Raw genomic sequence first — 26,796 nt, 5'->3', positions numbered from 1 at the left:
TCGTAAGACATATATCGGGATACGTATCAAAAGATATTGTGAGACAAGTATCGGGATACATATGGTATCGCATTGTGAGGCATGTATCGGGATATGTATCGTATCGCCAGACTCTTGCCAATACACACCCCAAGTAGAGACACAACAGGAAGAGAAACTAACAAAGTTAGCCACAAATCGATTATTTCCTTCCAGATCGATCTTTTTATCTCTTTATCAACATAATCTTGTACGTATCTATGGTTTTCCACTCCCAAAGCTCTTCTGATTTTTCATTATGTATGTGTATCCCTTACATCCCTAGATCATAGTTAAACAAGTGACTGTTCAACTATGACTATGATTGCAAAATAATTTAATAATTTCAATGTTTGTTTATGTTAAACTGTTAAACTCAGCCCAGCGGCCTTGTGGTAGAGTGTCCTGAGACTGGAAGGTCGCGGGTTCAAATCCAGGCCAAGTCATACCAAAGACTAAAAGACTTTATTATTTTTGCAAGCATTAAGCTGTGTGTTTGTTACATTGTAACCTAACCTTAAAATCCTATTCCAGAAGCTCTGACATACTTAAAAAAAATAAATAAATAAAATAAAAAGTAAGTTTTCGCAAAGTTGAGCATCTTGAGGAAAGGAATTGCCTTGCATTGCATCAACGCTGCCTGTCAGAGAATAAATACCAGTAAACCACTAAAACAGATCAAAACATCAGTGGAAAATTCTCCTCCCACTCTTGCAGCATTCTGCGTCTGACTTCTACTTCCAGTTTCACTTTAGTGGGGTGAGAAATAACGAGATAAATGTAATTTATTTAAATAAGGACAACATAGGCCAAACAAAGAATGAGTGTTTTAGTGTATTTAAAACTAAAATAGTTCATATTTTCAGTGTTTTGTATTGATTAACTAACATGAGGTGGTAAATGTTGCACTTAGGATGGCACAGTTGAAAATCTGCATGTATTGATGTTGGTAAAACATCAATAAAACTCAACAGAAATATACAGGTAAATATAAACCCCTTTGTCTTGCCTTTAAGAGGATTAACCATTTATTTTAATCATAAAAAAAATAAATTGTGTTCATTTAAGCCTCCAAATCGTTGTTTTTTATTTCTTTCTAAAGTAACATTTTTAGATAAAACTGCACTATAAAATCCTCAAAGTGACTTTGTGATGATATGTGTTACATTTGTGTGATTTTTCTTACATTCCAATTTGGATGAATGTGCTGCACACTTTCTCCAAATGTTATTTGTGTGATATATTATTATCTATTTTGATTATTGTAACTGTTATGACAGATTTCCTGGAATGTTTTTCAGTCTTTAGTCTTTTTTTTTTTTTTTGCGGTTGTCTGGCACTAAATTGTTAGTGTGGTTGACTGAAAACTTGTTGAGGTCCTGCTGGCATGAGGTAGTTTTAATGAGCAGAATAATGTATAAACCTGACAAGTGAAAGAGATTGCCTGCAGTTGAAAAGCTCTCTGAAAGAAAAAAAAAAAAAAAAGGTGAGCTGCTGCCTCTTCAGGCTTTTTTCCCGGCAGGCTTTGATGTGATCGCGCAGCAGAGGCCAAGTTTCATTTGGAGTTAAAATGAAAATCATCTTTTTTTTTTTGTTCTTTGCGGGAATTTCAGTGGATTTTGTTGGCAGTGACAGTTGGCAGTTTTCAAAGTAGCGTGGCATTTTTAATTATCACGCTATTGAAAAGAGGACTTTTTATTGGAGATAACCTTGTTAAATAGGCTTTTTACTGTCGGTTTACTGTCGTGACATGTAAATATGTTCTCTGACAGGATGCTCTGCAACCTTTCAATAGGTCTCAGGCTACACTTAACCTATGTTAAAACTGTGGGGCTCTGAAATGAAATCTGGCAAAAATGTGACACCTTTCACTTACCAATTAAATTTATTTGGAAATCTGAATAATTGACAGGCTTTTAATCTGACTTGTTGGATAAAATGAAAGAATTGTGCCACATTTTCAAAAATCAATGAGTGTCTGGTGTCATGTTTTTAAAACATCAAGACCTTCTTACTTTGTCTTTGATTAAAAAGGAACAAAGCTGTTTTGTTTCCTATTTTAGAAGCTGAATTAAGTTGTTTATTAGAAGGATTTCTGAGAAATTTCACTCAAATGTTGGTGTTAATTTTTTAAAGACCACTGTTGCCAAAGGCAACATTCTTCGTCTGTCTTAAAGTATTTTGAGCCAAATATATATATATATTATTATCAGGGCCAAGCCCTGAACAGAATGAAGCACACTGCTTATTAAAAAGGATATAAAGCTGAACTATTTAACTTTTTTATTCATACTTCTGTGTATGTGTGTGTGCCAGAGCGTGTGCACTGATGGGAGGTTAAACTCTGGCTTAAACTCTACTTCGTTGTCTATTAGCAGCACTGACAGCTTAGCCAGCACTTTTTGTCTCTGCCCTTTTGCCTGTAATAACCTGCCGTGTTGCAGCTGGCCTCCACCCCGGATCAGACTATATTGTTAGGTGATTGGAATTGGGCAACCATGAAATGGAAGTCACGTTAATATTGATCCAAATGTTTAACGGGGTGTTTTACCTCTGAGTGTCCTTGCTGTCTCATTTGAACGGAACAACTTCTCTTGGAGCTTATTGCACCAGACAGAGATCTTTATAGCTTTTTACTTAAGCAGACTCGGAGGCTGATGTGTTATTAACCATCTCCAGATTTATAATCAAGAAATACTAAACTGTGGTGCTATTTGCTTGTGTGCCGTGTATTTTACTTTTCCGATTATGGGATAATGGCACCCTAAAGTAAGAGTTGTGACATCATAAACTTTGCTGGATGAAGGTTAATTGAAATCATTGACTGAAAACAGGAACTTGACTGAGTGAGTCCTCCCCCTTTGCGTTCGAAACAGGAAGTACCTGATGCCTCCAAGGAGCCAAAATCCCACAGATTTCTATTAAGAAATCAACAATTATCACTCAGTCATACTATTTCTCAGAATACCCATTATTGTTCTGACACCCAAGGAACCCTCCTTTTTTATATAATAATTTTCTCGTGATAACGAGGTCCACTATCTCTTTATCACAAGAAAAGGACATGTGTTTTCTTGTGATAATGAGATGCATTATCTCATTATCACAAAAAATAGAATTTGTCTTCTTGTGATAACAAAATCCATTATCTCGTTATTACGAGAAAATGAAATTCGTCTCTTTGTGACAATGGCATCCATTATCTCAATATCACAAGAAGATGAACTTAATTTTCTTGTGATAACGAGATCCATTATCCCTTTATCACAAAAATTGAAATTCGTCTTCTTGTGATAACAAAATCCATTATCTCGTTATTACGAGAAAATGAAATATGTCTTCTTCTGATAACAAAATCTATTATCATGAAAAAAATAAAATTAATCTGTGATAACGAGATCCATTATCTCATTATGACGAGACAATGAAGTTCGTCTTCAAGTGACAATAAGATCCATTATCTCATTATCACAAAAAAATGAAATTCGTCTTCTTGCAACGTGATTGATTCTCTTATTATCATGAGAAAAAGAAATTCTGTGGAGCTGTGGATCCAACACTTCCACATAACTTTTGTGATGCTTTGGAACCTCTGTGGTGTGGGATCCGATTGTTGATAATGTGATTATAATTTTCTAATTTATAATTAGAAAAAAATGGTTTCCATTGGAGTTTTATTAAATATGTCAATTTTTATACGCCTCAAAAACCACCTCCTCCAAGTTCAAAAACATTTTTTTGACAAGTTTTTTTTTTCTAAATTGTTGGGTTTCCATTTGCCACATTTTTTTTATTGCAATTTCAATTTGTGCAATTTCGTAGTCAATGGAAATGCAGCTATTGATGGATTCTACTTAGTGGAAGGGGTGTGGACTTCCAACAAGCTCACTCCTAAATGGAGAGAGTTGTTGCCATAGAAATGGCTGAGACTGATTCGGACCAATCCAACATGGCGCCGTCCTTATCTCAAATAAATGGGGACATAATCGACTTCATCTGGCTGGAGCTGGAAGCAAGCAATTTTCTCACCCAGTTCAGCTCTCATATACAGTAGTAGGATGAGGAATTTGACTGAATCTTGTAAAAGAGCACCACCTTCCTTAATGGATGGAATCGTTCCTCATTGATGAGGCAATTTTAACCTTAACAATTGATTAAAAAAGTACTTTTCATCGTGAATCTCAACATTTCAGGAAGGAATTTCTCTTTTGAAAAAGTCACAAAGAAAATTGCAAGTTTCTACTTTTCTCTGTCTGTATCAGTGGATGTCTCAACTAATTCATCCTAAGATCAGAAAGTGAGATCTAAATGTAAAAAAGGGCTTAAATCCTCCTGGTATGAACTTGCATGTTGAGTGTAACATTTTCTATAAGTGCAATAAAGAGGAAATATCGCATGTGTTGAAGGTTCAGGAACAGTTGGGTTTTTTTTCTCTCTGGAAATGACACAGCAGCATACCAGTGGTTAACAAAGTTCCATTTGAACAAACCACACAAACCTTTAAAGAATGCCCTTTGAACCAATGGGACCAAAGTTGAGGCGTCTGCCTGTAATAACCAGAGACATGTTTGCTGCAAACTAGAATGAGCAGAAACGGCTCATCCCAGCTGTCAGGGATGGTGTTGGAGAAGTGGTGATTTGTGCTTATTTTTTTTTACCTATTTTTGTTTTGCCTTGATTTTCTTTTAATGTCAAATGCGAAGCAATTTGACAGGATTAGAGCTTGGTAAAAAAAATAGGTCACGCATTAGTATAAAACGGTATAAATAAAAGACGTGAGGAAAGCTTTTCCTAAATGATTGCTTCCAAAAGGCAGTGAAGCAACTTGACAAAGAGTTTCTCATGTTTCTTTGACAGCTACAGTGTGACAGACAATATCAAGTATTGAACTTACTGTAAATATATACTGCTACATATTATGTTTATGACAACTATTGGGTTGGTGGGTGGAACCATTAATGGACTTAACAAAACTCACTTTGTTTTCTCTTCCCTAATCTGCCATATTTGCCTTGTTTTTGGATATTGGTGCCATTTTTATAATGAAAACCATCGGCACAAACTTTGCCTTTATTAGGAATTTAACATTAAATATTTTAAAAGCTTATTTCTATTTTAAGTGTCCCTTTCAGCTGTTCTTAAAGTGGCTAGAAAGTTACAGTACTTCAGTTTGAGCTTTCCCAAACTGAAAGTCCTCCAAAAAATGTGTCACCAAAACAATAAATATGAAACATTATGTCAATCACTTACACTTAATTGTCAGGATAGTCTTCAAAGTAGCCAGCGTTTTTAGAGGCCCCAGACTGAACTCGGAACTGTGGATCCTGGATGAAACCGCGGTGATGAGATCTTTATAGGCAGCCTCTGTTGGTGACAGCCGGCAAAAGCTCTGCAGCTTTCTTCACGGAGTGTAATTAGTGCACTCCGAGGCAGTTTCAGCTCAGTGATTTGAACATTAGGACCCGGGAGACTGGTGATTGCTGGCTTCTTCTACCGCTGCTCCTGAAAAGCTTCAAAGCAAACATGGAATATACATTTGTAAACTCTTTTCCCATGTGTAAACACAGAGACTCTATAGCTTTTATTGTGTTGCTACTTATCCTAGTTGATACTACTTAACATATTAAACACCCACTACCATATAAACTGTTTTTAACATATATATATATATAGAAACTTAAGCTCAAAAATCAATTTCTGAGTATTTCTTTTCTCAAATTGTGACTCGAGCAGTTGAAAAAATACTGTTTGAGAAAAGATCTTATTTGTGATGTAGAAAAAATACAATGGATAAGCCACAAGCTTCCTGCTCTTCTAAAACAATGGGGAGAAGAAGAGGGGCGGGGTTGCTCCTCCCCTACGAACCCACCCACAATTCAAATGCCAATTTTTAATGAGCTACTGCCACTCAGTACAAAACTGTCTGAGAAAATGACTGACATTTTTTTTTTATTTTGGCTGAAAAAAGACAGAATCATAACTAAAAGACAATCGAGAATCCTTTCCTATCAGTTGTCCTAGAAAACAACACAGAGCATTGTAGTGGGTCTTCATTAGTCGGACTGCAGGACCTATAATGGTTATTAGCACAATGCTATCTCCAAGTCATCATGTACTAAAACGTCACTATTCCTGTCTTTGTGACATAATTTATCATTTAGTAATATATGCTTGATCTGTGGCTAGAGACTATTGTTGCTTTTTGCTACCCAACACTCCTCTCATCGCACACAAACACACACATGCACACAAGTGTTATGCCTTTGCATGCTGAAATCTTCAGGGTTTATTTGGTCTGTATGGCTCTTTTTCAACTTGACAATCAGACTGTTCTCCATTCATTAAAGTGTGTCCTCATTAACTTGGAGCATAATGATGGTTTACAGAATTAGAGTTTTAAGTTTCACCCTTTCAGCTTTGATTTTTGACCGCTGGCTGGCGTAGCACAGAATTCCTTCCTGGACTTCTTCCTCTCGTCTGAGGAAAAGCACAGCAGATATGAGACAGAACAGGAAGCAGGATTTTTTTTTCCCTGTTGACAACAGTCAAATGTGACCTCTTCAAGACAAGGTACATGTTCCTCAGGGGAGGGAGAGGGGAATTAAGAAGTGTGCTGAAAGGAAACATGTCACACGGGTGTCAGCCACCTCCTTTACCTTTTGATATGTGTTCTTCCTTTTGTTCGCGCAATTTTTTTCCCTCCGGTTATTGCCTACATTGGCCTTCAGGAAGACAAATCCACATAAATGTTTTAAGCGGCTGCGTGGCAGCTTGGAGATGGGCTGATTCATGCTGGTTAATGTCTTGTGAGACCCCTTTGTTTTTCAAGATGTGTGAACATATCTTATTCAATAAGCATGTTTCACTATAGCCATATGATGAAGCCCGGCTATAAGCAGCCTCTCTAATTGTGTTTGCTGTTCTCCTCTCACTTGTCAAAGCTCCAAAGGAGCCAAATGATATCTCTAATCTACAATGAGCTGATATATATTCCCCGATTTAGCTGTTGGTCTTATAAGATACACGTTGAGTTTCGTTGTTGACCTTGTCTAAAAATAAAAGCTGAAGCACTTGTGATGTTCGACTATTAAAAATACATTGCTTGAACAGATTTGCGCAAATCCCTGACATTCTTTCATTTGCTATGGCAGGTACATCACCATGCATCTCTTTTATAGTGTTTTTCTTGTGCTTTAGGTTGTATTTTTGTTGGTGTTATCTAGTCTATACGTTGTAAAAACATATCGTCTGTGTGAGTAAAGCATTAAACTATTTTTTAATGGAACATATTCAGAAAAGACAGTAATAATTTTTATTGTATGTTTTTCTTCTTCTGACTGTTGTATTTTCTGGTGCTTCTTCACTAAAAAGACCTGAACTGCTTGTTTTCATGTTCCTCTTTACACCATAATGGGATCTAGTCAGTATATAATTGAGGAAGTTTGTCAGTACACAGTGGAATTGAACTTATAACTCCTCCACAAGGCCACTAAATGCAAAACAAGAGTCACAGGACTTGACTTGGTTTAAAGCTCATGTGTCAAAGTCGAGGCACGGGGGCCGGATCCGGCCCTCCGGGTAAATATATCTGGCCCTCCAGAGCATTTTATTTTATTGTTATTATGGTCGGATGTTACCTAGCACTTATATTTATAATTTTTGGCAAAATATATTTTTATGGAGAGTAAAATATTGAAAGTTATTTAAGGTTAAAGTTAATTTATTCTATAATAAATCACTATGATATTCCTGCCTTTTTATTATTCACATTTATGTTAAAAAGTAACGGTTTTAAAGTTTAAAAATTGGCATTCTGCTAGCGTTTTGGACTACTTTGGCATTTAACAAAAAAAATATTTTTCTATTTTTGAGTTTAACTCATATTTCAGCTACATGCTAGCTGTTTTGGCTAATTTAGGCCTTTTTCACATTTTTAGGCTATTTTTGCAGTACATTTGGCCGCGGGGGATGGGTGAGATGGGGACGGGGGAGGGTTTTTCGTATTCGCAGATGTCTCTGATCCCTAAGCCCCGCAAATAAGGGGGGAATACTGAATTAATTTCCTCTCTGTGATCACTTTTCAATTGGTTGGTACTTCCGTGAATTAATTAAACGTCACTACCAAATCAGAGTTTGCGATTGGTTGAAGTTCAACCTCGATTTGTTGAACTCGATTTGTACCTAGAACCCAAAAATTGTGTGAACATAAGAGTTTTGAACGCTGAGGCACAAAACACGCATGCTTACATAGAATTTCCATTGGAAGTGGTCGCTTGAACGCGTGTTGCAGAGGGCACTGCAAACGTAGCATTAATGATTTCATAATTCTAAGTACAACCTTCCATATACCATAAGCGCAACAGTAAATCCACACACAACAAGACATTCATTTTTGTCTCATCATATTGTGGTTTGTGTTATTCATCAACTACTCAGAGAAACATAGAACGAATTTATCTTTTGCTAAATGAGTTAAAGTCAAATGAATGTAAAGATCTAAATTAATGATAATGGCTTTAATGACGATGTCTCTGGGGCACTATAACTGGGTCAATGCTTCAGTGTCGCCGGTGGCTATATCGACAATAACCAACCTCAGACTTTTTGTTTGCCATTCATTGTTACCATAAGGGGTAACATTTCAAAAGTAAATCAAGTACTAAAAACTGTGGTTGTAAGATTGTATTTTGGCAGACTTATCTTGTGATTATTCCCTCCACATTACTGCTGCTTAAATTCAGCTTGAATTCCCTAAAAGGTTATTATTTAATAATAGTCTGTCTTGAAAGTAGACTTGGCAACTATGGTTTCAGTCCATGCATTGAGGTTCTACTGATTCATACAATTATAGTAACAAAAGCTGCTGGAAGCACTTCATTAGTCTTTGTCCTCAAACACTGGCTAAATAAAATTATAAATCTGTTTCTCCAAAGTACCTTATATTTAGTGTTATTGGAAAGGTTTGGGATTGTGATTCTAAAACACAATAAATGACCTACCTTTCTTGAGCATACAAAGAACTGTAGAAGTTCTTTAAATGAGTAATGCATACTATGTGTCACTAGGTCATCTTTGATGGTTGTTCACCTTTCAGCATGTCCTGTCATGGGGCACCACAGCGAATCCTGGATTTTACCCAGACTTTCGGACTGGCACAGGGAGACCCGGGCCCTCCTATGGCTGCATAAGTAGGGAGTAGCATAAAGGGTCTTACCTGAGGGTCCACACTGGATTAGGCTGGGCACTGGAAATCTTACCCTTATTCCCTGTTCAACAGTCCTGCATGTAGCCTAGTGAGCCATCCCATCACTTTGTCATCTTTGGTGTCGAGTATAAATACCTGTTGATTGGTTGACCTCAAATAGTTGTGTTTCTGCTAGAAGGCCAAAAGGTTTTCAACTTCTGTTGAGGTAAGAAATGGATGAATGAAAGTGAATTCCATAAATAATAAAAAGAAAAAAAATATATTCAACCTATGCCTTGTTTCCACTGAGCAGTCTGGTCCAGTAACATTCAGTCCGGTATTTTCAATGTTTTCATTGACCCAGTAAGTGCCCTTGTGGTGTCCGCCCTGAGATTGGAAGGTCATGAGTTCAAATCCTGGCCGAGTCATACCAAAGACTCTAAAAATGGGACCCACTGCATCCCTGTTTGACTCTCAGCATTAAGGGGTTGGATTGGGGGGTTAAACCACCAAATGGTTCCTGAATGTCTGCAGCTCACCGCTCCCCCAGGGGAAGGGTCAAATGTGGAGAACACATTTCGCACACTTTGGTGTGTGACAACTAATGGGACTTTAGGACTTTAAACTGTACCTCTAGAGGGCCCCTATCCGTTTGAAGTCCATTAAAAAATGGAACGGGACGGTTGGTGCGGAGTAGCTGTAGCCCTCCGTTTATTGGCAGAAAGTGATGATGACATTAGAATGTGATAATATAGCGCTAAGCTAGCGCTTTCAATGTTTTCCTTCACCATGTACCAGAACTAAAGGAAGAAAAAGACGAACTGCTTGATGACCTTCATTGTTGTTCCTTTTCTAGTCGACACATGACACAATGACCCGCTAGAAGTCTACACCACATATGCACCTTGAAAACAAAACGCTTAACTGAGTTGGCAGAATTAACTGGGCCATACCGTATTACTTTTAGTGTACCATACAGAGCCGCTCAGTGGAAACAAAGCTTTAGATTCAGGTGCAAAAACTCTCACTTTGCTTGTCATGTAGGAAAACGACAGTTTCGTCCGTTTAACGCATCAGCCAGGTCAATCTGGCTTCACGTACCTCAATATTTTGACTATCATTGAACAAACCCTTATATTCATCTGACCTTTGAAAAGTAAATGCTAATCTTAAGGAGGTTTCACTGTCACATTTTCAGCTTTGAAGGAGGATGAGGTGGTCAAGTCCAAGTTGGTTTTCCGGAGCCCGGTTGTGCCCGTTCAGAACCCTGAGACGGAGCTCATCCTGGACGGCGAGGACGATAACGTCAGCCTGCTGCAGGAGAAGGAGGTGGACAACCTGGGTGGTACGTCAGCCCACCAGCATTTCCTCATGGCAGCCATTGAGCATCACCTCCACCTCATCGTCCTTGATTCTCCTCAGTGTCGTGTGTCATCATTTCAGTTGATGTGTGACAAGAATGTTCTTTTGTATGTACTTTCTTTTTATTCTGGAACTTGGTCTCATTCACTCTGCGTGTGTTTCTGATAAGATGGGGGGCCAACCCTTCAGCTTACCTCTGCTTATCTCCAGGGGCAAATCTTCTAAAGTTCACCCCACCCCCTAATTGATGATCAGTCAAGAATTATTCTGGTGATCAGTAATTAGATTTGATTTTAAAAGTTGTTGCCGCTCAATCCTACAGGGACCGTGTTTAACTTGACCTGATGCCGTTAACTAAATAAAGATTGAGGACATTTGAATGTATTTTAATAAATTGAGTCCAATTATTATTATTTTTTTTACTATGGCTGGGTTGATGAATTCGATTTGAATTGATCTAAGTTTAATAAACAAAAATAGAGATCGATTTAGCACATAAAAGCTAAAGTCCGCTAGCTTGATGCTAAAGTTTAATGGAATGACTAATGCTAATGCTCATTATACATACATTGCTGCCAAAATTAACTTCTTTATAAACTCACAGACATGAATTTTCCAAACTTTTGTGACAAACAATGTAACACTGTATTGCTATTAACAATCTCATTAATACATTTTACTGTATGTAAATTGTATCAGATTTATATGAATTTTTCAAAACATATATACATTATTAATGTATTTCTAAACAAATGTGTCTAAATGTGTAAATTCAAAATTGAATTGAGTGGATTGAAAGAACCAAAAAAATCGTAAATCAAATCAATTTTGGAAATGATCAACACCCAGCCCTGCTTTTTACAGTCTGACCGTACATTTTAGAGACAGATAGTAAAGCAAAGTTGATGTAAAAATGGCTTAAATGTGATTAAAACAACTTAAATATCCTTCAGCACAACTCGTGGAATGTCTGCAGAAAACTCGATCGCTATAGTCTCCATTGCCAAACGTGTGAGAGGTCTCAGTCGCATAGTGATGAAGTGCTCCGTTGCAGCGGCTTAGCGTGTGAAGCTCAGTCTGAAGCGAGGCAGTGCCGAGCTCTAAAATCCCTTTTAAGATCCCACAGATGACTCTCACAGGAGGAGAGTAACCCCTCCCCGCTGTCCCGGGGCCAGCAGACAGCCAAACGCCCCATGTCTGTCAGATGAAGCGTTCACTGGCCAACATAAGGAGAAAAAAACTGGAAGACAAACACGACGTTTTCTCTGGAGATGACTAATTTGCCTAAAACAGAAACGCGAATCTTGGTTGTTGCAGCAGAAGTACGACGTGTGAACGGAACAAAACTTTATTTGGGGAGTATACATTTTTGCCAACAGGGGAGCTCGCTCACTTACTCGCTCGCACCGCAACACGGGGTTTGTATTTCAGCACCATGCACTGGCCGAGTTTGCCCCGCATAAAATCTCAAGCATGAGGAGCTTTAATGAGAGATCTGGGAGCAGATCCTTGTCGACAACAGCTCTCCTTCTGCCAGACACTCGATCAGTGCCTGCTGCTGCTCCTCCTGCCAAGGGGGCAGTGCCTGCGCTCATGGGCTCAGGCTCTTGTGGCTACTGAGCCTATGATTAGTGTAACTCCCCCACAAACACTGGAAATCCTGTCTGTGTGTTAAATGTTTATGCTCAGATTATGACCAAATAGGTGTCAAATGGAGATATGGGAGCTTCCAGAGCATGCTAGTGTCACTTTGCAGACATGTATGTTAGGTTTTGCTTTATTTGAGACCTTTTCGTGTTCATTTGTACTCGCTCTCAGATAGTGATGGTTGAAGTGGTGACATGTTTGCGACACAACAACCAACACAGCATTTCTTAATCTGTCATCTCTGAATGAGTACTGCTTTTGAGAGCATCCCACTCATGTTTTTCATTTAGACGTTTGGCTTGATGGGCAGGTTTTGCTAAATAAAACTATATTTTACCACTTAAAGTCCCACTCCAATCATCTTTTGATCCATTTTATAAATGTTCTCAGTGGTCTAAGCACTGTACTTTCCAGACTCTGGAGTATAAGTTGCACTTTTAAGAGAAAAGTCCAACATTTAGGAACAAATTCAACAAGCCTGACGTAACGTTACATTTGACACCGAACGTGATTCATGCGTCAAATTCGAGTCTCTTTTGACATGCATTAAATTTATGCTCAATGCTTGTTCAAAAATGTGTTCATAAACTAGATGCTCTCATTGTGTTTGGAGAAGCTTTCCTTTAGCCTCATTGCTACACGATGGAGGCTTTGACTGTATATCTCATTAATACACGGAAGAAACTGACGATGTTGAGAGGTTATTTATTTTGAAGAGCTCTAAAGCATCTATAATCATGTGTCCATGTCTGGGTTTTCAGTCTTTTTCTTTTTCTTACAGCGATCGTTACCTTCTAGCCTGTAGGATCTGCATCTGAATGATGTTTTTTTAGCTGCTTTTCTGTCTGTTTATAACCCAGTTTGATGGCTTGCTGTCCCGCATTAGTCCAAGGAGAGAAAAATAAAAACAATAATAAAAAATAAGTAAAAAATCATAATGTCCATGAGGTGAACAGTCAGATTCTCAGCCATGTTAGTTTTGGACGGCACTTCTTCTGCATTTCTTGTAAGCAGCAAATACTGATACACAAACATACAGTGTCCTCTAGTGGTTGTTAGTAGGAAATAACGCTAAAAGGCAAAATAATGGATATGTGAGCCTTTTTATGTTTTAAATAATCACAAATAAGTCGCACCCCTGGCCAATCTATAAAAGAAAAAAAAATGCGGCTTATTTTCCGGAAAATACGGTATGTCATTTTTAAGCTATAAAATAAATTTGTCACAGAGCCGCAGTCGTTCATTCTCTGAGCTGTGGGGGGGGGGTCTGTTGGCACAGAGTAAGCCGGCCTCCACTTCCCATCATCCATCTGCTCCACATGCTCTCCCGCTAGCTTAGCATTACCAGTGCAGTGGCAGCTCAAAACAAAGATAGATCGATATGATAAAAAGACATTTTCAGAAACACAATTTCATTTTCTTTCTTTTATCATGAGAAAAATCCCACAAGAGCGTGCTCAAAAGACCATTTATGTCTCTTAGGTATTTGCTTTTAAGTAAATGCTGCTTGAAGGTATTTTTTATAACAGATTTGGTTTGTCGCACATTTGATATAACAGGCATTAAGGGGTTAATTTTGTAAACCCCCACCCCACCACACACACACACCATTCAGTCCAACATCTTTTTAGGTCACAATAAACCCTTCATTTCCCCCTTTGAAAACTCTCAATCTGCTTAAAAGTAAAGAACTTTTTACCACTTGATTCAATTATTTCAGAAATATTAGCATTTTCATTTTAAAAAAGACCCACGAGCATGGGAGCTTTATCCCTTACACACCACTCATCCTGTGTAACTTGTCTTTAATTTCATTATTCTCATGTAAACATTGTAATACGGTAATTATGGAGAGATCCCTGAAGGGTTTATTGTATAATCCTCTTTCTGCCCATGAGCAATAGATGTTTAAAGCTTTAGGCCAGTCTCTTTTTCGTCACATGAACAAACTGGCTTAACCCCTGGATGTAGATGATAATCCTATATTGAAGGCTAGAAATTTTGGATTTATTTTGGAGATAATTATAAATAATTCTAGTGGAGTTTTTTTTTTTTTCTTTGAAACTGATCTCTTATTTTGTCAGAAATTTAGGTTAACAGGCTGTTTTGCTTCTAAAAAAGCTTGTAAAAGACGTGTAGTGTCCGGGCTGATAGCATCAGCAGATAAGATCATCGTTAATGGACCCGAGAGTCGCTGGAGAGAAACGAGAAGAAGAAGGAAAAAAAAAATCAGGGAGGAAGGTTTAACTGCGCAGCCTACAAGAGCGATGATGGGGCGCTCTGGGAGTTCAGACCCAAATCTTGTATTCCTGTAACACTATCAGCCGTAATTGGCTGAGGAACGCAGATTAAGATTGATGAGACATTAATGTGGCTCTTTGGACTTTAAGGGATCGATAAATATCCCCGATTTCGAGAGCTTTTTTGTTTGAGAGCAGACAAACGGCGCGTCGCAGCGACAGTGATCTGAGAACATGGAGGATGAGAGAGGGGAAGGGAGGGGACTGAAATAAAGATGTGATCACCATCAGCTGACCGGGATCGCAGTTAAACCTTAATGGACGATTATTTGCTCTATAGGAAATTAGCCACCGGTTGAAAAGATGATAATATACGTTTTATTTCCTCTTGAGCTTTTTGTGATCCCACGTCGTTTTAAAGAAAAGCAAATTTTAGCCTTAAAATTTAAAAAAATACAGGATAAATGTGCACATTTTGACAAAAATAATTTTTAAATCAGAAACAATACTTTTTTTCACTGCATTTTGTGCATCCAGAGTAAACAATGACTTTAATAAAACGGAATCAAATGTGTTTACTTAAAAATTGCCCTGTTAAAACTCAGTAGGACGCGAAAAGTGCACGAGTATCATTTATATAGCTGTGCGTAATTTTACGCACAGGCTTTTTTTCTTCAAATTTAAATTATCATTATAATTATTATTGTTAGGATTTATTTTCATATTGTTGATGCAACACGTGGCCCACCTCCCCCAACTGTATGTCCCGCAGGCCCGCTGGTCCTGAGCAGCTCGGCCCAGCTGGTCGCCCCGGTTCTGGCTGCGCGCGGGACTCTGTCCATCACCGCCTCTGAAATCTACTTCGAGGTGAACGAAGATGACCCGGACTTCAGGAAGGTCGACCCTAAGGTAAGTGACCTGGAAGAATTAGTGCGCGTCGTGGTCTGGAGAGTTTCCGAATTGTTTGTTTTGTTTGGGTTTTACGCATCGATTTGACCTAAGATTGATTGAAATAAACTTAATATGCATCCATAAACTTTATTTTTCTTTGTGTTCCGTTTTATTTATAAACAATTTCGTCCGGTTTCAGTTTGAAATCCTGCACCAAAACCACGTTTTATTCCATTCTAATCCAAATTATTTCTTTTTACTTCCATAATTTCAGTTCACATTTAATAAATCCATAACTTACACACAAGTATATAAAACAGCTCGTTTTATTAACTCTTTAAATTAGATCAAAGACAAAAAATAAAAAAATCAGATCACAGACGTTATAATCCAGTGTATTTCAAGTGCATTTTTTCCAATTAAAACTGTAATATATATACTATATATAAGATATCATTTTCTTTCTTTTTTGTCATGTAAGCCTAAGGAAAAAAAAACAAATATTGTTGCAGTATTTTAAATAATTCAAGTAAACTGATGGAATGTTTTAGATGGAACAAATGTGGTACGCCTACCATCAAAATGACAACAAAAAAAAATCAAAATTGAAACAGGTGAGTCTGACTACCACTGATGCAAGTATAAATTAATAACGTTTCTATCAGATAAAGAGAAAGTTCCGACGTGGATTTTAAACAGGTGGATCCTATTTACGTGTCACAGAACAACATTCACAAATCCAGACCACTTGAATCACAATCGATGAATGTATTTACAGTATAAACATGGAAGATGGGCTGCTTGTTATTTTTTCCCCCATAAAATAAAAATAAAGTAAAATAAAAAAAAGATGGGGTTTATTTTGAAAATATTCCAACTGCTGAGGTGGCCTTTTGTTTTATTTTTTAAATAAATTTGCCAATAATTTAAACTAAATGGCCACCGAAAGGTGCACGAGGATTGTTAATTGTGAAATGTAAAAAATAAGAACAAGTTTTGTCAAAACATATTTCACAATAAAAGACACATTTCACAATAAGATTTTTTGAGCCTGTTAGGCCTCTACGACAACCAATATTTTTTTTATTTTTTTTATTTTTTACCTCAGAGTTTCTCCAAGCTTTTGGGGTTGGTCAGTATTTCTCTTGCCAGTCGCCAAGTCTGTTTGGCTGCGTTCTCGAGCGCAGAGTGAGGCTTTCCTTGGAACAGGTCTAAATTAGGGAGGAAATAATGCGGGCACCTTCTGCACTGCAAACACGAAATGAGCTGCAATAGTATCCCGTTCAGGCGGTCGCCCAGGCAGTTCTCATCCCAGTCCGACTCCCGCGGGTGCTTCTCACACTCGTAGGAAACCAAAGTTTTCATGTGGTAGTTGTTGAGGGGCTGTCCGGGCAGTTCCAGGTGGCGGTCGCGCAGCGCCTTCAGCACCGACAGGCACTTCTTCCTGCAGCCGCCCAGCAGGAGCCGGTTCTCGGCTTCGGCGAACTGCAGCACCCAGGCGTCGCTCTCCGCCGAGCTCTGCTTGCCGTTCAGGGAGTAGCACTCTTTGGATAAAAGGTTGAAGCCCTCCGCTTTCACCTCCGCCACCCGGTTCGGCCCGGGCCAGGGGATGTGCGGCAGCGGCCAGTGCGCAGCGCTCCGCGGCCAGATCCCGGTGCACTTGAACGCCGGCGTGATTTGCACCACGTATCGGTCACGAATGCGCAGCTTGACCTCGCTGGTGTCCGCCACCATCTTGACGACGTCCCTGTAGCTGCATTTGTCGACCGCCTGGGCCACCAGCGTCTGGAACCGGGAGCGGATCTTGCGCGCCGAGAGGTAACCGGAGGCGGTGATGAACTCGACCCACAGAGACATGCTCCTCTTGCGGCCGTCGCTCAGCTTGAGGACGGCGCAGCCGGGGAGCGAGCCGTCATCCACGAAGTTGAAAACCCCCATCTGGTTCAGATAGAGAACCACCTCGAACTCTGTGGGGGAAATGACCTCCAGCCCCTCGAAGCGGTTATCCATCTCGCTGAGGGAGCTGATGAAGCGCGGCTCCTGCACCTCCACCTCCTTCAGGACATCCGAGACAACCTTGCACACCTCTCGTATGGTCTTGGAGATGGCCGCTTTCCGAGACTGGCATTTCTCGTTGTAGTATTTGTTGAGGTGGTACACCAACTTTGCCTGCGCGGCTATCATATTAGGGCAGAGATCCGGGTTGTACACCGGAGTCTCGCAATAAGCCGAGGGATCCAACGCGGCTGTTTGTACGGGAGCCAATTTTAGAGAAGAAGAGGAGCAATCTAAATAGAAAAAAAGGTATTTATAAAATAATCACGTGCTTAAAGCACATGCGCAATAATTAGAACATGGAATGCTGTGCGTAAACAGCATCAAAGTGGTCAAAGAAAGTCCTCGAAATGATCATTAAAAGTCCATCTGCGCCAAAAATAGAAAAAAAAAGTTTTTTTTTTTTTTTTGGCTCTGTGCTGGTCGGTTCCGCGTAATTGTGCAGGATGAAGTGCGCCCTCCCGACGCAGGCGCCCGGTGTTGCTATCTTTTCCAACAGGGACACGCACACTCTTTATTATAAGGGAGGAGTTGAAAGCGAGCCGTCCAATCGGCGCGCGCAGCGTCACCGCTGTTTATTGACAACAAATTAATTCCCGGGTGTTATATACAAGCAGAAAGTACAGGTACTGTATCGAGGAGCGGAAGTACACCCGCAGAACGACACCGTTTCAAAAACCATCCGCCTTATTTTTCCTCGTTTTCAGTCTTTTTTTTCTTTTCCTGTGGAATTTTACCTTCTTTTTTAAGTTTGCTTTTTTAAATCGTATTTTAACAATAGGTGGGTTGAATATCTTTTATTTTATTTAAAAAATATATTATGCAATTTGTTGCTAAATATATTAAAGAAGAAAGATGGAACGGAAATCCAAATTACGCACAGATTTTGAGCGCTGTGTTTAAATTAAAATAAATGCATTCAGCCTGTATTGTTTAAATTGTTGTAGTTTTGTTTTAAAATTTTCAAAATTTCCGCAATTTAGTTGAAATAATCTGTTTTTTTGCGGTGCGTAAAATGTTTGGACATGTAGATGAGCTCAGTCTGACCAGGATTCAGAGATTTTACGCGCATGGCTGTTTGAAAATCTGTCAGGCTTTTTGGTGCAATTCGAAAAACATATATATTTTCAATTTAACATTTAGTATTTATTTATTACTATTTATGCTGCATTCTTTCAAAAATATTCCTGTTTCTTTTTAGTGATTAAATAAATTATTCCTATTGTCAAACCTGCATTTGTAGACACTTTTTGTGTACATTTTAAAACACTATATATTATTTTTGTTTTGCAATATGCTTCAATTTTTTGTGAATAAAAATGAAAAAAAGAAGAGTCGAGACCCATTGTTTTTTATTTTATTTATTATTATTAGTTTTTAAGCCTGAACAAAAAATGCTAAAATAAATAAATAAATATTTGAAAATTAAAATAGTGAAAACATTTTTAAAAAACATTTTTTTTTAAGGATTAGAACTTGACTATTTAAGAGGGGAGAAAAAAACACCAATAAATAGTGCAGTTGCACTGAACCTTCTCTGGCTCTCATCATCGCGCTGTCACTCTTCTCCCATGGTACCGCGCGCGCTTTGAAGAGAACTTCAAAAGGATGAAGCTGCACAGATCAGATAAAGGCGTTTACACTCCTCTCTGCCCGAGAGTCGGAGCCGTATGCGTCCAGACGTTTTTGGGGCAAACCGCTGCACCTCAGCGCCGGCTCTCTCTGCGCGCATGGCTGCGCGTGGGAAGGGGTGGTGTTTGCAGAGAGAGAACCTTGATAGATCGGTGACTCCCATTATCATCTCAGCTTGTCATGAAAACAGCAGCAGCTGCTCATCCTGCATGGGGATAATTTAACGCTTTTATTGAGCAAAGTTACATTTTTAAACATGCAAAAAAATACATTTATTTAAAAAAAAAAAAAAAATTCTCCCCAATATGTCACATTTACTTCAAGTTTATTTCACATCCAGACATTTTTACTTTTATTGACATGAATAGGCATATAAACGGAGGATATGGATTTAGTTATTGGGGGTTTTCATGTGGTGAGAGGTAGCTAAAAGCCTCCTCCCCTCTCAGACTTTGGTTGTATTTTCTCTCACAATTCCACAGTCTGTAGCTCAGCAGGTACTTGACTTTTATTAAAACCAGACCAGCCTGCACTTTCCAGACTATCATGCTCGGGAGTTGGATATACCTCCGAGTCCAGTTGCAACTCTTGAGTTTCTGCTTCGGCCTTTGGTCATCACTGTGCATTATACAGAGGGAGGGGGGGCGTTTTCATTGAGATTATCACCTCCTAATCTAAACCATGTGGCTCCAGTGTAACTCAACCTGCAGCATGGTCCCATGACTCCAAAAATATAGGACAATCCGCTCTTTTTTATTTAAAATGTAGTATTGTTTCTTTTTTTTTTTTTTTTTTTTGCTTTAGGCTCCATCCTAACCAGAGTGATATATGAGGTCTGTGATTTTAGCACATGCCTGTTTTGGACCCGACTTGATTGTGTAAATCAATAAAACGACTTCCCCCTAATTTTGCTGGAGCATGTGACTCTTGTTTTGAAGGCCTCTTTGTTTCCATAACATTCCTTTACCCTTATTCATTTTTTTCCCTCCATTTTTTTTTTTTAAACATGACTGATCATCCTTTTTGGCACCAACGTCTGATGGCACGACTGCCCTTTGATGGTGACCTCTTGCACGTCGATTTCCGCCATCTGTAACCGAACTCATTAAGAACCGTGAAAGCCTTTCGGATCTGCGGTGATAAATATGAATCTGCTTCATTTGGGCCTCCAAACCATGTAAACAATATGCTATTGTAAATATCATGCTAGCTGTTTTTAAGTCTCCGTTTCCTCTGTGACTCAGTAAAACAGTCAATAATGCTTTGCAGCTGTGGCATTAGGGCTGATTTATAAGCTGGTTCATGTAAATTGTTGCCAGCCATCTTTTCTAACTGGCAGTGGAATTATGGAGCATGTTTTATTATTTCATCAACCGCATGCCTTTTTTTATTGAATTCTTTTGTTATTTACTTTGAAATAAGGGATTCTAAATCCGTTCGCTAAAAGGAACCCAAGTTAATGGGCAGATTAGACCAAGTGGACTTAATGGGATGACATGTGTCTGTATGGATCAGATTAAAAGCTGTGTCACTTTGACATCTTTGGCTCTCAGACTGTGAGAAATAATATACTCATGGGATAACCGCTCACGTTGACGCATTTTTTTTTAATTTGTTAGCCATAAAATGAAATTGTCATTGGGATTTTTAATAATGGAGCTTTATTATTCTACGCAATATGGTGTCTCTGTAGGATGCCAGTTAATTTTTGGGGGGCTTGAGCCTCTCGGTGGACCCCCTTCGGGTTCTATCCAATCATTTATTTCATTTTCCACCGGTGTATTAGCACGCTCATCTGGATAAGTCATGACCACATGGCTTCAGGCTCCCGGACCCTACAGTGTTCACCTCGACAGGCTCCCAACAACCTGAATCTCCCGCCTGCATTGGATTTATGTGTATTAAAAAAAAAGGAAATAAAGAAAAGTGTAAATGATGACACTTAATTGATTGTCTCAGCTTCATTTGGCCCTTCATCCCTCCCCTCTGCAATATGGTACGCTTGTCAGACTTGGTGATAGATTACATGCATGAATTTGCATGAATTTAGCATAAATACAAGTTAGTTTTGTTGAGCAAACTAACAAACCAGGAAATTTCTGGATTTTCACAAAAGGTAAATTGAGTGCTTATGTGACATTAAGGCTTTTTTTCTGTACATGTTTATTTTTATCAAAAACTAACACATGTGATTTTTAATTCCAGCCTGTAACTGTTTTTAATTAATTACTTTGATTTTTTCTGTTTTATTATATTATATATTTATTTTTTAGCGTATTTTAATTCTATGACATGTGTGATGTTTGCCTCTTGATCAGGACTCCCTTGAAAAACAGATCAGTGGATCTCAATGGGATCTGTTTCCTGGTTAAATAATGGTTAAAAAATCTGTATATAATGCAAGCACCATTTTTAGTATCTTTGCAATATCATTGCTGTTTTTCTTCTAACAAACGTTGAGGGTGATCAATCTTGATTTTTCCGCGATCCGTCCACCATTCTTAAGTAGACGCAGTAATCACCCGCCCACTGACCCCATGATGCTCATTTACAGTCTCCTCCTCAGCTCTTGTTTCTGATAAATAATTTCATACCTGAGACACGGCTGAACACCGTTCCGTCCTGCACGTCATGTGATTTCCGGAGGACTCTGAGGCAGCGGCGGGTGAATTGAGGGCACGTTGTTAGTTTGTGTCTGATGGTAATCAAAGGCTTTAGGGAAAGGCTTGTGATAAAATTAGGTGACGCTGCCTAAATAAGGGATGAAGGGTTCATAATTGCCGTTCTTGGAGATCTGAGGTGCAGGGTGCCAACTGTCAGAGTGGGGCTAATGATGACAAATGTCTCTGTATGTAGATTGCTGCAGCAGCACCAGTGTGCAGCTGAGATGGTGGAAAGGAAACATGCAGAGGCCCCCAACTTGAGAGAGATTGTGTGCACTCATTAAGGTTTCTTGGGGAAGAAATCCTCCATTTGAAATTGGATTCTGATTGTCCAATCTGATGGTTTATTTTTGTTACAAAAGCAACAAAACTCTGAATGAGTTATTTTAAATTTGTGAAGTCTTTTTAAGCTTTTCTCCTTAATTTAGAAAGGATTGTGTAGCAAATCTGATGCGTTACAATAAGTGGGTCACATGAAAAGATCTATTTCTGCTTAACTCAGCTAAACTGTTGTTGGTTAACATTTGTTTCCTTAAAGTGCGCATGACTTTAACTACCTTTGTGTAGAGCATCATAAATCTGATTTCACTTACTGTGACATAGAGTTCATGCTAATAAAAGAGCAAACCTAGAGTGCTGCATGGCCAGCTTTCCCCAATTTGTTGCATGAATGGCTTTTCAAAGGGGTCCCTCTTTGTACAAAGGGAGTCTCGTCTTTGTTTGGTTTCGCCCCATCTGTGTCATCTGGTGGTCTGTGCAGGAGGGTGGCGTCTCGGGGTGCTCCCCAGCGGCGTTGCCAGTTGTTTTATGGACTCGCTGAAGTGGTGCAGGGAGTTCATAAGTTGGCTGGCCCATTGTGAGACGAGCCCAGCTGACACGTGTGAATTGACTCCAGCATATTGACAGATCATTTCCATTAATGAATCGGAGGAGTCTGCCTTGTTTCACTGGGTGATTTATGCCCCGGCCTCATCATCCAGGCTGAACTAACATCCCCCTGAATGACTCAGCCTTTAATAAATGCATGGAGGGAGTTTGCTTTATTAGGGACCTTTGTGAAGCTTCATCCACCTTCTATAATCTGTGGGTCACATTTTGGGTGAACGTTGGAAGTCCCAAAGAATATGTAGTTTACCATGTTTTCTGCACGATAAGATTATCACTGTTTTCAAACTCATGTCATATATAAGGCACACCACACTATAAGACACATTAAGTGAGACCAAAAAGTGAGAGATAAGTCCAACAGTCAGTCAGACATCATTAACTGGGTTCACAGTAATTCTAGAACTTGCTTGTGACATGCTAGCAATGTATTCACAATAGCTGTAACTCTTTATCTTGTTTGCAACATGTAAAAAAACAGACTGATACTGCTAAACAAATGTTACTATGACTACACTAATTGCAAACCTTATTATTTACACACACAAAAAAACTGCTAGACATGTTACAAGTTAGCCAGGTTAGCATCTTCACATCTGTAACTCCAAACCTTGTTTGCAACCTTTAATAAAAAACATACACCACTAAAACAAACATTACTGTGACAATGCTAACTCTTAATCTTGTTAGTAACGTGTAGAGAAAACCCATATACTGTGTCCAGCTACATGTTAGTCTCATTAGCTTATTTACAATATGCAACTCCAAACCTTGTTGGTAACACATAAAAAACCCACAGTGTGTCATGCTAATAGTTAGCTAGGTTAGCATATTCCCAGTTTGTAACTCCTAACCTTGTTTCCAAACAATTATGTGACCACATCAATTCCCAACCTTTTAAGTGACACGTTAAAAAAAAAAAACAAACAAACAAAAAAAAAGTCGATCATGTTAGCCACGTTAATGTATTCCCAATACCTGACTACGCTAACTCCAAACCCCGGTAACACTTAAAAAATATATATTCTTAGTAGCCTACCTGTAATTTCCAACCTTGCTTGAACCTTTAAAAACTGACTAATAAAACATTGATACTTTTATTATGCTAACTCCTAACCTTATTAGTAACACGAGAAAATATTGCGTCAGGCTACCCGTTAGCCACATTAGCGTATTTATAATATGTAACTCCAAACCCTGTTTGCAGATGTGTTGTCATGCTAACCCCAACCTTGTTAGCAACACGTAAAAAAAAAAAAAAAAAAACCCGGTGGGTCAGGCTACACGTTAGCAACGTTAGCTTATTCATAATATATAACTTCCAAACTTGTTTGCAACGTACAAAAAAACAAACTGATTCCACTAAAACAAATGTTACTGTGACTACACTAACCCCAAACCTTGCTATTAACACATAATGAAACAAAAGAAATCTGACATGCTACACGTTAGCCAGATTAGCATATTCACCTGCAACTCCCAACCTTTTTTGCAACCATCAAAAAAAAAACCTCATACGACTAGAACAAACATTACTGTGACAATTCCAACCTTATTAGGAATAAGTAAAAAAACACAGTACTTCATGCTACACGTTAGCCACATTAGCGTATTCATAAAATATAGATCCCAACCGTGTTTGCAACCTTAAAAAAACAGAGTCTTACCGGTAAAACAAACGTTACTATAACTGTGCTAACTCTCAACCTTGTTAGTTAGCTTACACATAAAAAAAAAACCCTACAGTCCTTCATGCTACGCATTAGCCACGTTAGCATATTCACAATACAGTACATGTAATGCCCAACCTGGTTTGTAATCTTTGAAAAAAACAGACTCATACCGTTAAAACAAACGTTTCTGTGACTCCTAACCTTGTTGGTAACACGTTAAAGACAAGGAATCGCCGTTCGACACCGCTACATGTTAGTTGGGTTAGCGTATTTACAATAACACCAACAAAATATCATGACAGGACTGTGAACCTCTTGAAATCGCTTTAGCAGCAGTAAGCACAACCAGAATTCATTCATATATAATTATAAGCCACACTGCTGTTTTTTTGAAAATGTAAGTGCTGACATCCAGGACTCTGTCTCTCGATTTAGATTATTGAAGAATCTGATTAAAAGAAATAAAAAATAATTCTCCTCAAGCATTAAAGTTTCACTTATTGAACAGCTGTTGTTGTCTACAGGGGTTATGCAGTTTTTCAAAATTCATTTATTTATTTTTGGTGTGGTTAACGTTGAGCTGCTTTTGTTTGTAACCACTGGTGCCTCATCAGCTTGGCCCTGATCGCCCGATGGCGACCATCCGGCGTTCTTAAAGCTGTAGCGACACACTGATGGCCTCAGCCTGGCCGAACAGCCCCCCCACCACTGCTGCCACATGGAAGGCACATTTGCTTACCACCATTTTCTGCTGCTGCCCCCCTCCCCCCGAGGATGAGAGGAAAGAGGGGTGGTGAAAAGGAGAGGAGGGAAAGAAGGGCGGCTCACCCCGAGCGGATGCTAGACAAAGATGGCACCAGAGACATTTTGTCTACTTTCATTAGTTCTGGTGGTGGTGAGCTGTGCTGCATATTAGCCTTTTACCAGCAGAGCCACATATTGTGGAGCACAGACGGAGAGCAACTCACAATCAAATCTGACCCACCTCATTTCCATCTTCCTCACCAAAAAGTGGAACATATGGGGCAGTTGCTTATTTTATATGGTAATCACAATCCCTGAAACCATGTTATTTGGAAGGTGTGACAAACTTTATCACATATATTTACATATTTATTCCCATTAATGTGAGATATTTTAGGATTTATTTTGACTACAAAGACTTGTGTTGTGTGTCATTAGGAAATAAACTGTATGAAGTTTACAGAGCTTCAATCACCTGCAGTGGTTTTGTTATGACAGTGTCGCATTCAATTAAAGTCAGAGCCATACTTAAAGACGTCTTTTCTTACTATCTGCTATATGTCAGCTGAAATTGGGACCCGACGAAAATCCATCTCGTTTGTTTATATTTGAAGGATGAGTTGTGCAACGCTACGTTCACACCGCCCTTAGCAATGTCTGTTCAAGCAGCCACTTATAATGAAAAGTAAATTTAAACACGTGTTTCGGGGTTCCATGTTCCAAACTCTTGTGTTCGCAAGTCGCTACGCATATTTCTAAGACAGTTTTTAGGCTCTTGGTACAATATATGTCTATTGAACGGGCGTTGAAAGTTTAAACAGTTTGACCAATCAGGGACTCAGACTTAGTACTGACGTATGTGGAAGTGTGGGGTCCCTTTTAATTCACAGAATTCAATTACACTTTTTTTTATATAGCCCAATATCACAAAACAGTTGTCTCAGTGAGCTTCACACCAGTAATTGTACAAGAGCAGTAATTCAGTCATAATATAAACAATAGCTGGTTGCTTAGCTAAACTGAACTGGGTATCCCTGCCCTTAGACCCTTCTTTCTGGTAAGGAAAAACTCCTAAAAAAAAAACCTGATTCCAGGAAAACAAAGAAGAAACCTCAGGGATGTCCACATGAAGGAGGGATGGACAGGTAATGTACCGGACTATTAAAGAATATTTAGCTTATCTAACTCTACAACTACATATTTCAATTGTGTTCATCCAGATAGAACTGGGGGACAGGTGGGGGCAAGGTCCACAGCCAAGACGAGCCAGAGGCGAGGTCCACGGCCAAGAACAGGAGCACAGACAAGCCACCTTGTAATCTCTCCCTCTCCGAGTTAGAAGAGCTAACTGTTATAACTGATTTCAAAGCTTATATCACGCTACGTTCGCACTGACCACTTTTGATGAAAAGTCTTCCTAAACGTATGTATATGCGGGTATCGGGCTTCTGAGTTCAAACCTCTTGTTGCTCCCCAAGTCGGCACATATTGACACGGAGAGGTTATGGACCCCTCCGCGTCACTTTTTGGCGTTTTGGGTGTCCCTAACTTGTCATTTTTTGACGTGTGGCTGTTCCGATGTAATCAGGGTACTGGTCGTTTTGTCGGACTGGGTACCGGATGCGACTGGTCCCAGGACCCTGACTCTAGTCTGTTCCGCATTCGTTACTGCGTCTGGAACCAGTACCGATCTGTGTTCGGTACCGGGTTAAGTTTTTGGTACTGGTGCAGTCCACGTTCCGGAGGTTGGGGACTCTTGATTTAATTGGACCAGCCAGCACGTCAAAAAAAAAAAAAAAAAA

The 26,796-nt window shown here is 39.1% G+C and overlaps 2 protein-coding genes across 2 annotated transcripts in view; one reads left to right on the top strand and one right to left on the bottom strand.

The window, feature by feature from the left end:
• nbeab (neurobeachin b) overlaps positions 1-26,796 on the top strand; it is a gene marked incomplete in the record, with an annotated part of 255,493 nt that overhangs the window by 159,344 nt on the left and 69,353 nt on the right. The window contains 2 exon segments of the mRNA XM_036214796.1: positions 10,401-10,547; positions 15,224-15,360. Of these exon segments, the coding sequence (XP_036070689.1) occupies positions 10,401-10,547; positions 15,224-15,360 (284 nt within the window).
• mab21l1 (mab-21-like 1) lies at positions 15,651-18,644 on the bottom strand. The gene has a single exon (XM_024278054.2). It carries the CDS (start codon positions 17,524-17,526, stop codon positions 16,447-16,449), a length of 1,080 nt encoding a protein of 359 aa, XP_024133822.1. The 5' UTR covers positions 17,527-18,644; the 3' UTR covers positions 15,651-16,446.

The sequence above is a fragment of the Oryzias melastigma genome, linkage group LG13 (assembly GCF_002922805.2).
Source record: "Oryzias melastigma strain HK-1 linkage group LG13, ASM292280v2, whole genome shotgun sequence".
NCBI lineage: Eukaryota > Metazoa > Chordata > Actinopteri > Beloniformes > Adrianichthyidae > Oryzias > Oryzias melastigma.
Note: the sequence above shows the minus strand (reverse complement) of the source record. Positions and strands in the feature narration are given on the sequence as shown.

Bases quoted from the DNA above. Each gene is read 5' to 3' on its own strand.
- mab21l1 (XM_024278054.2), bottom strand. From the start codon at position 17,526: ATGATAGCCGCGCAGGCAAAGTTGGTGTACCACCTCAACAAATACTAC.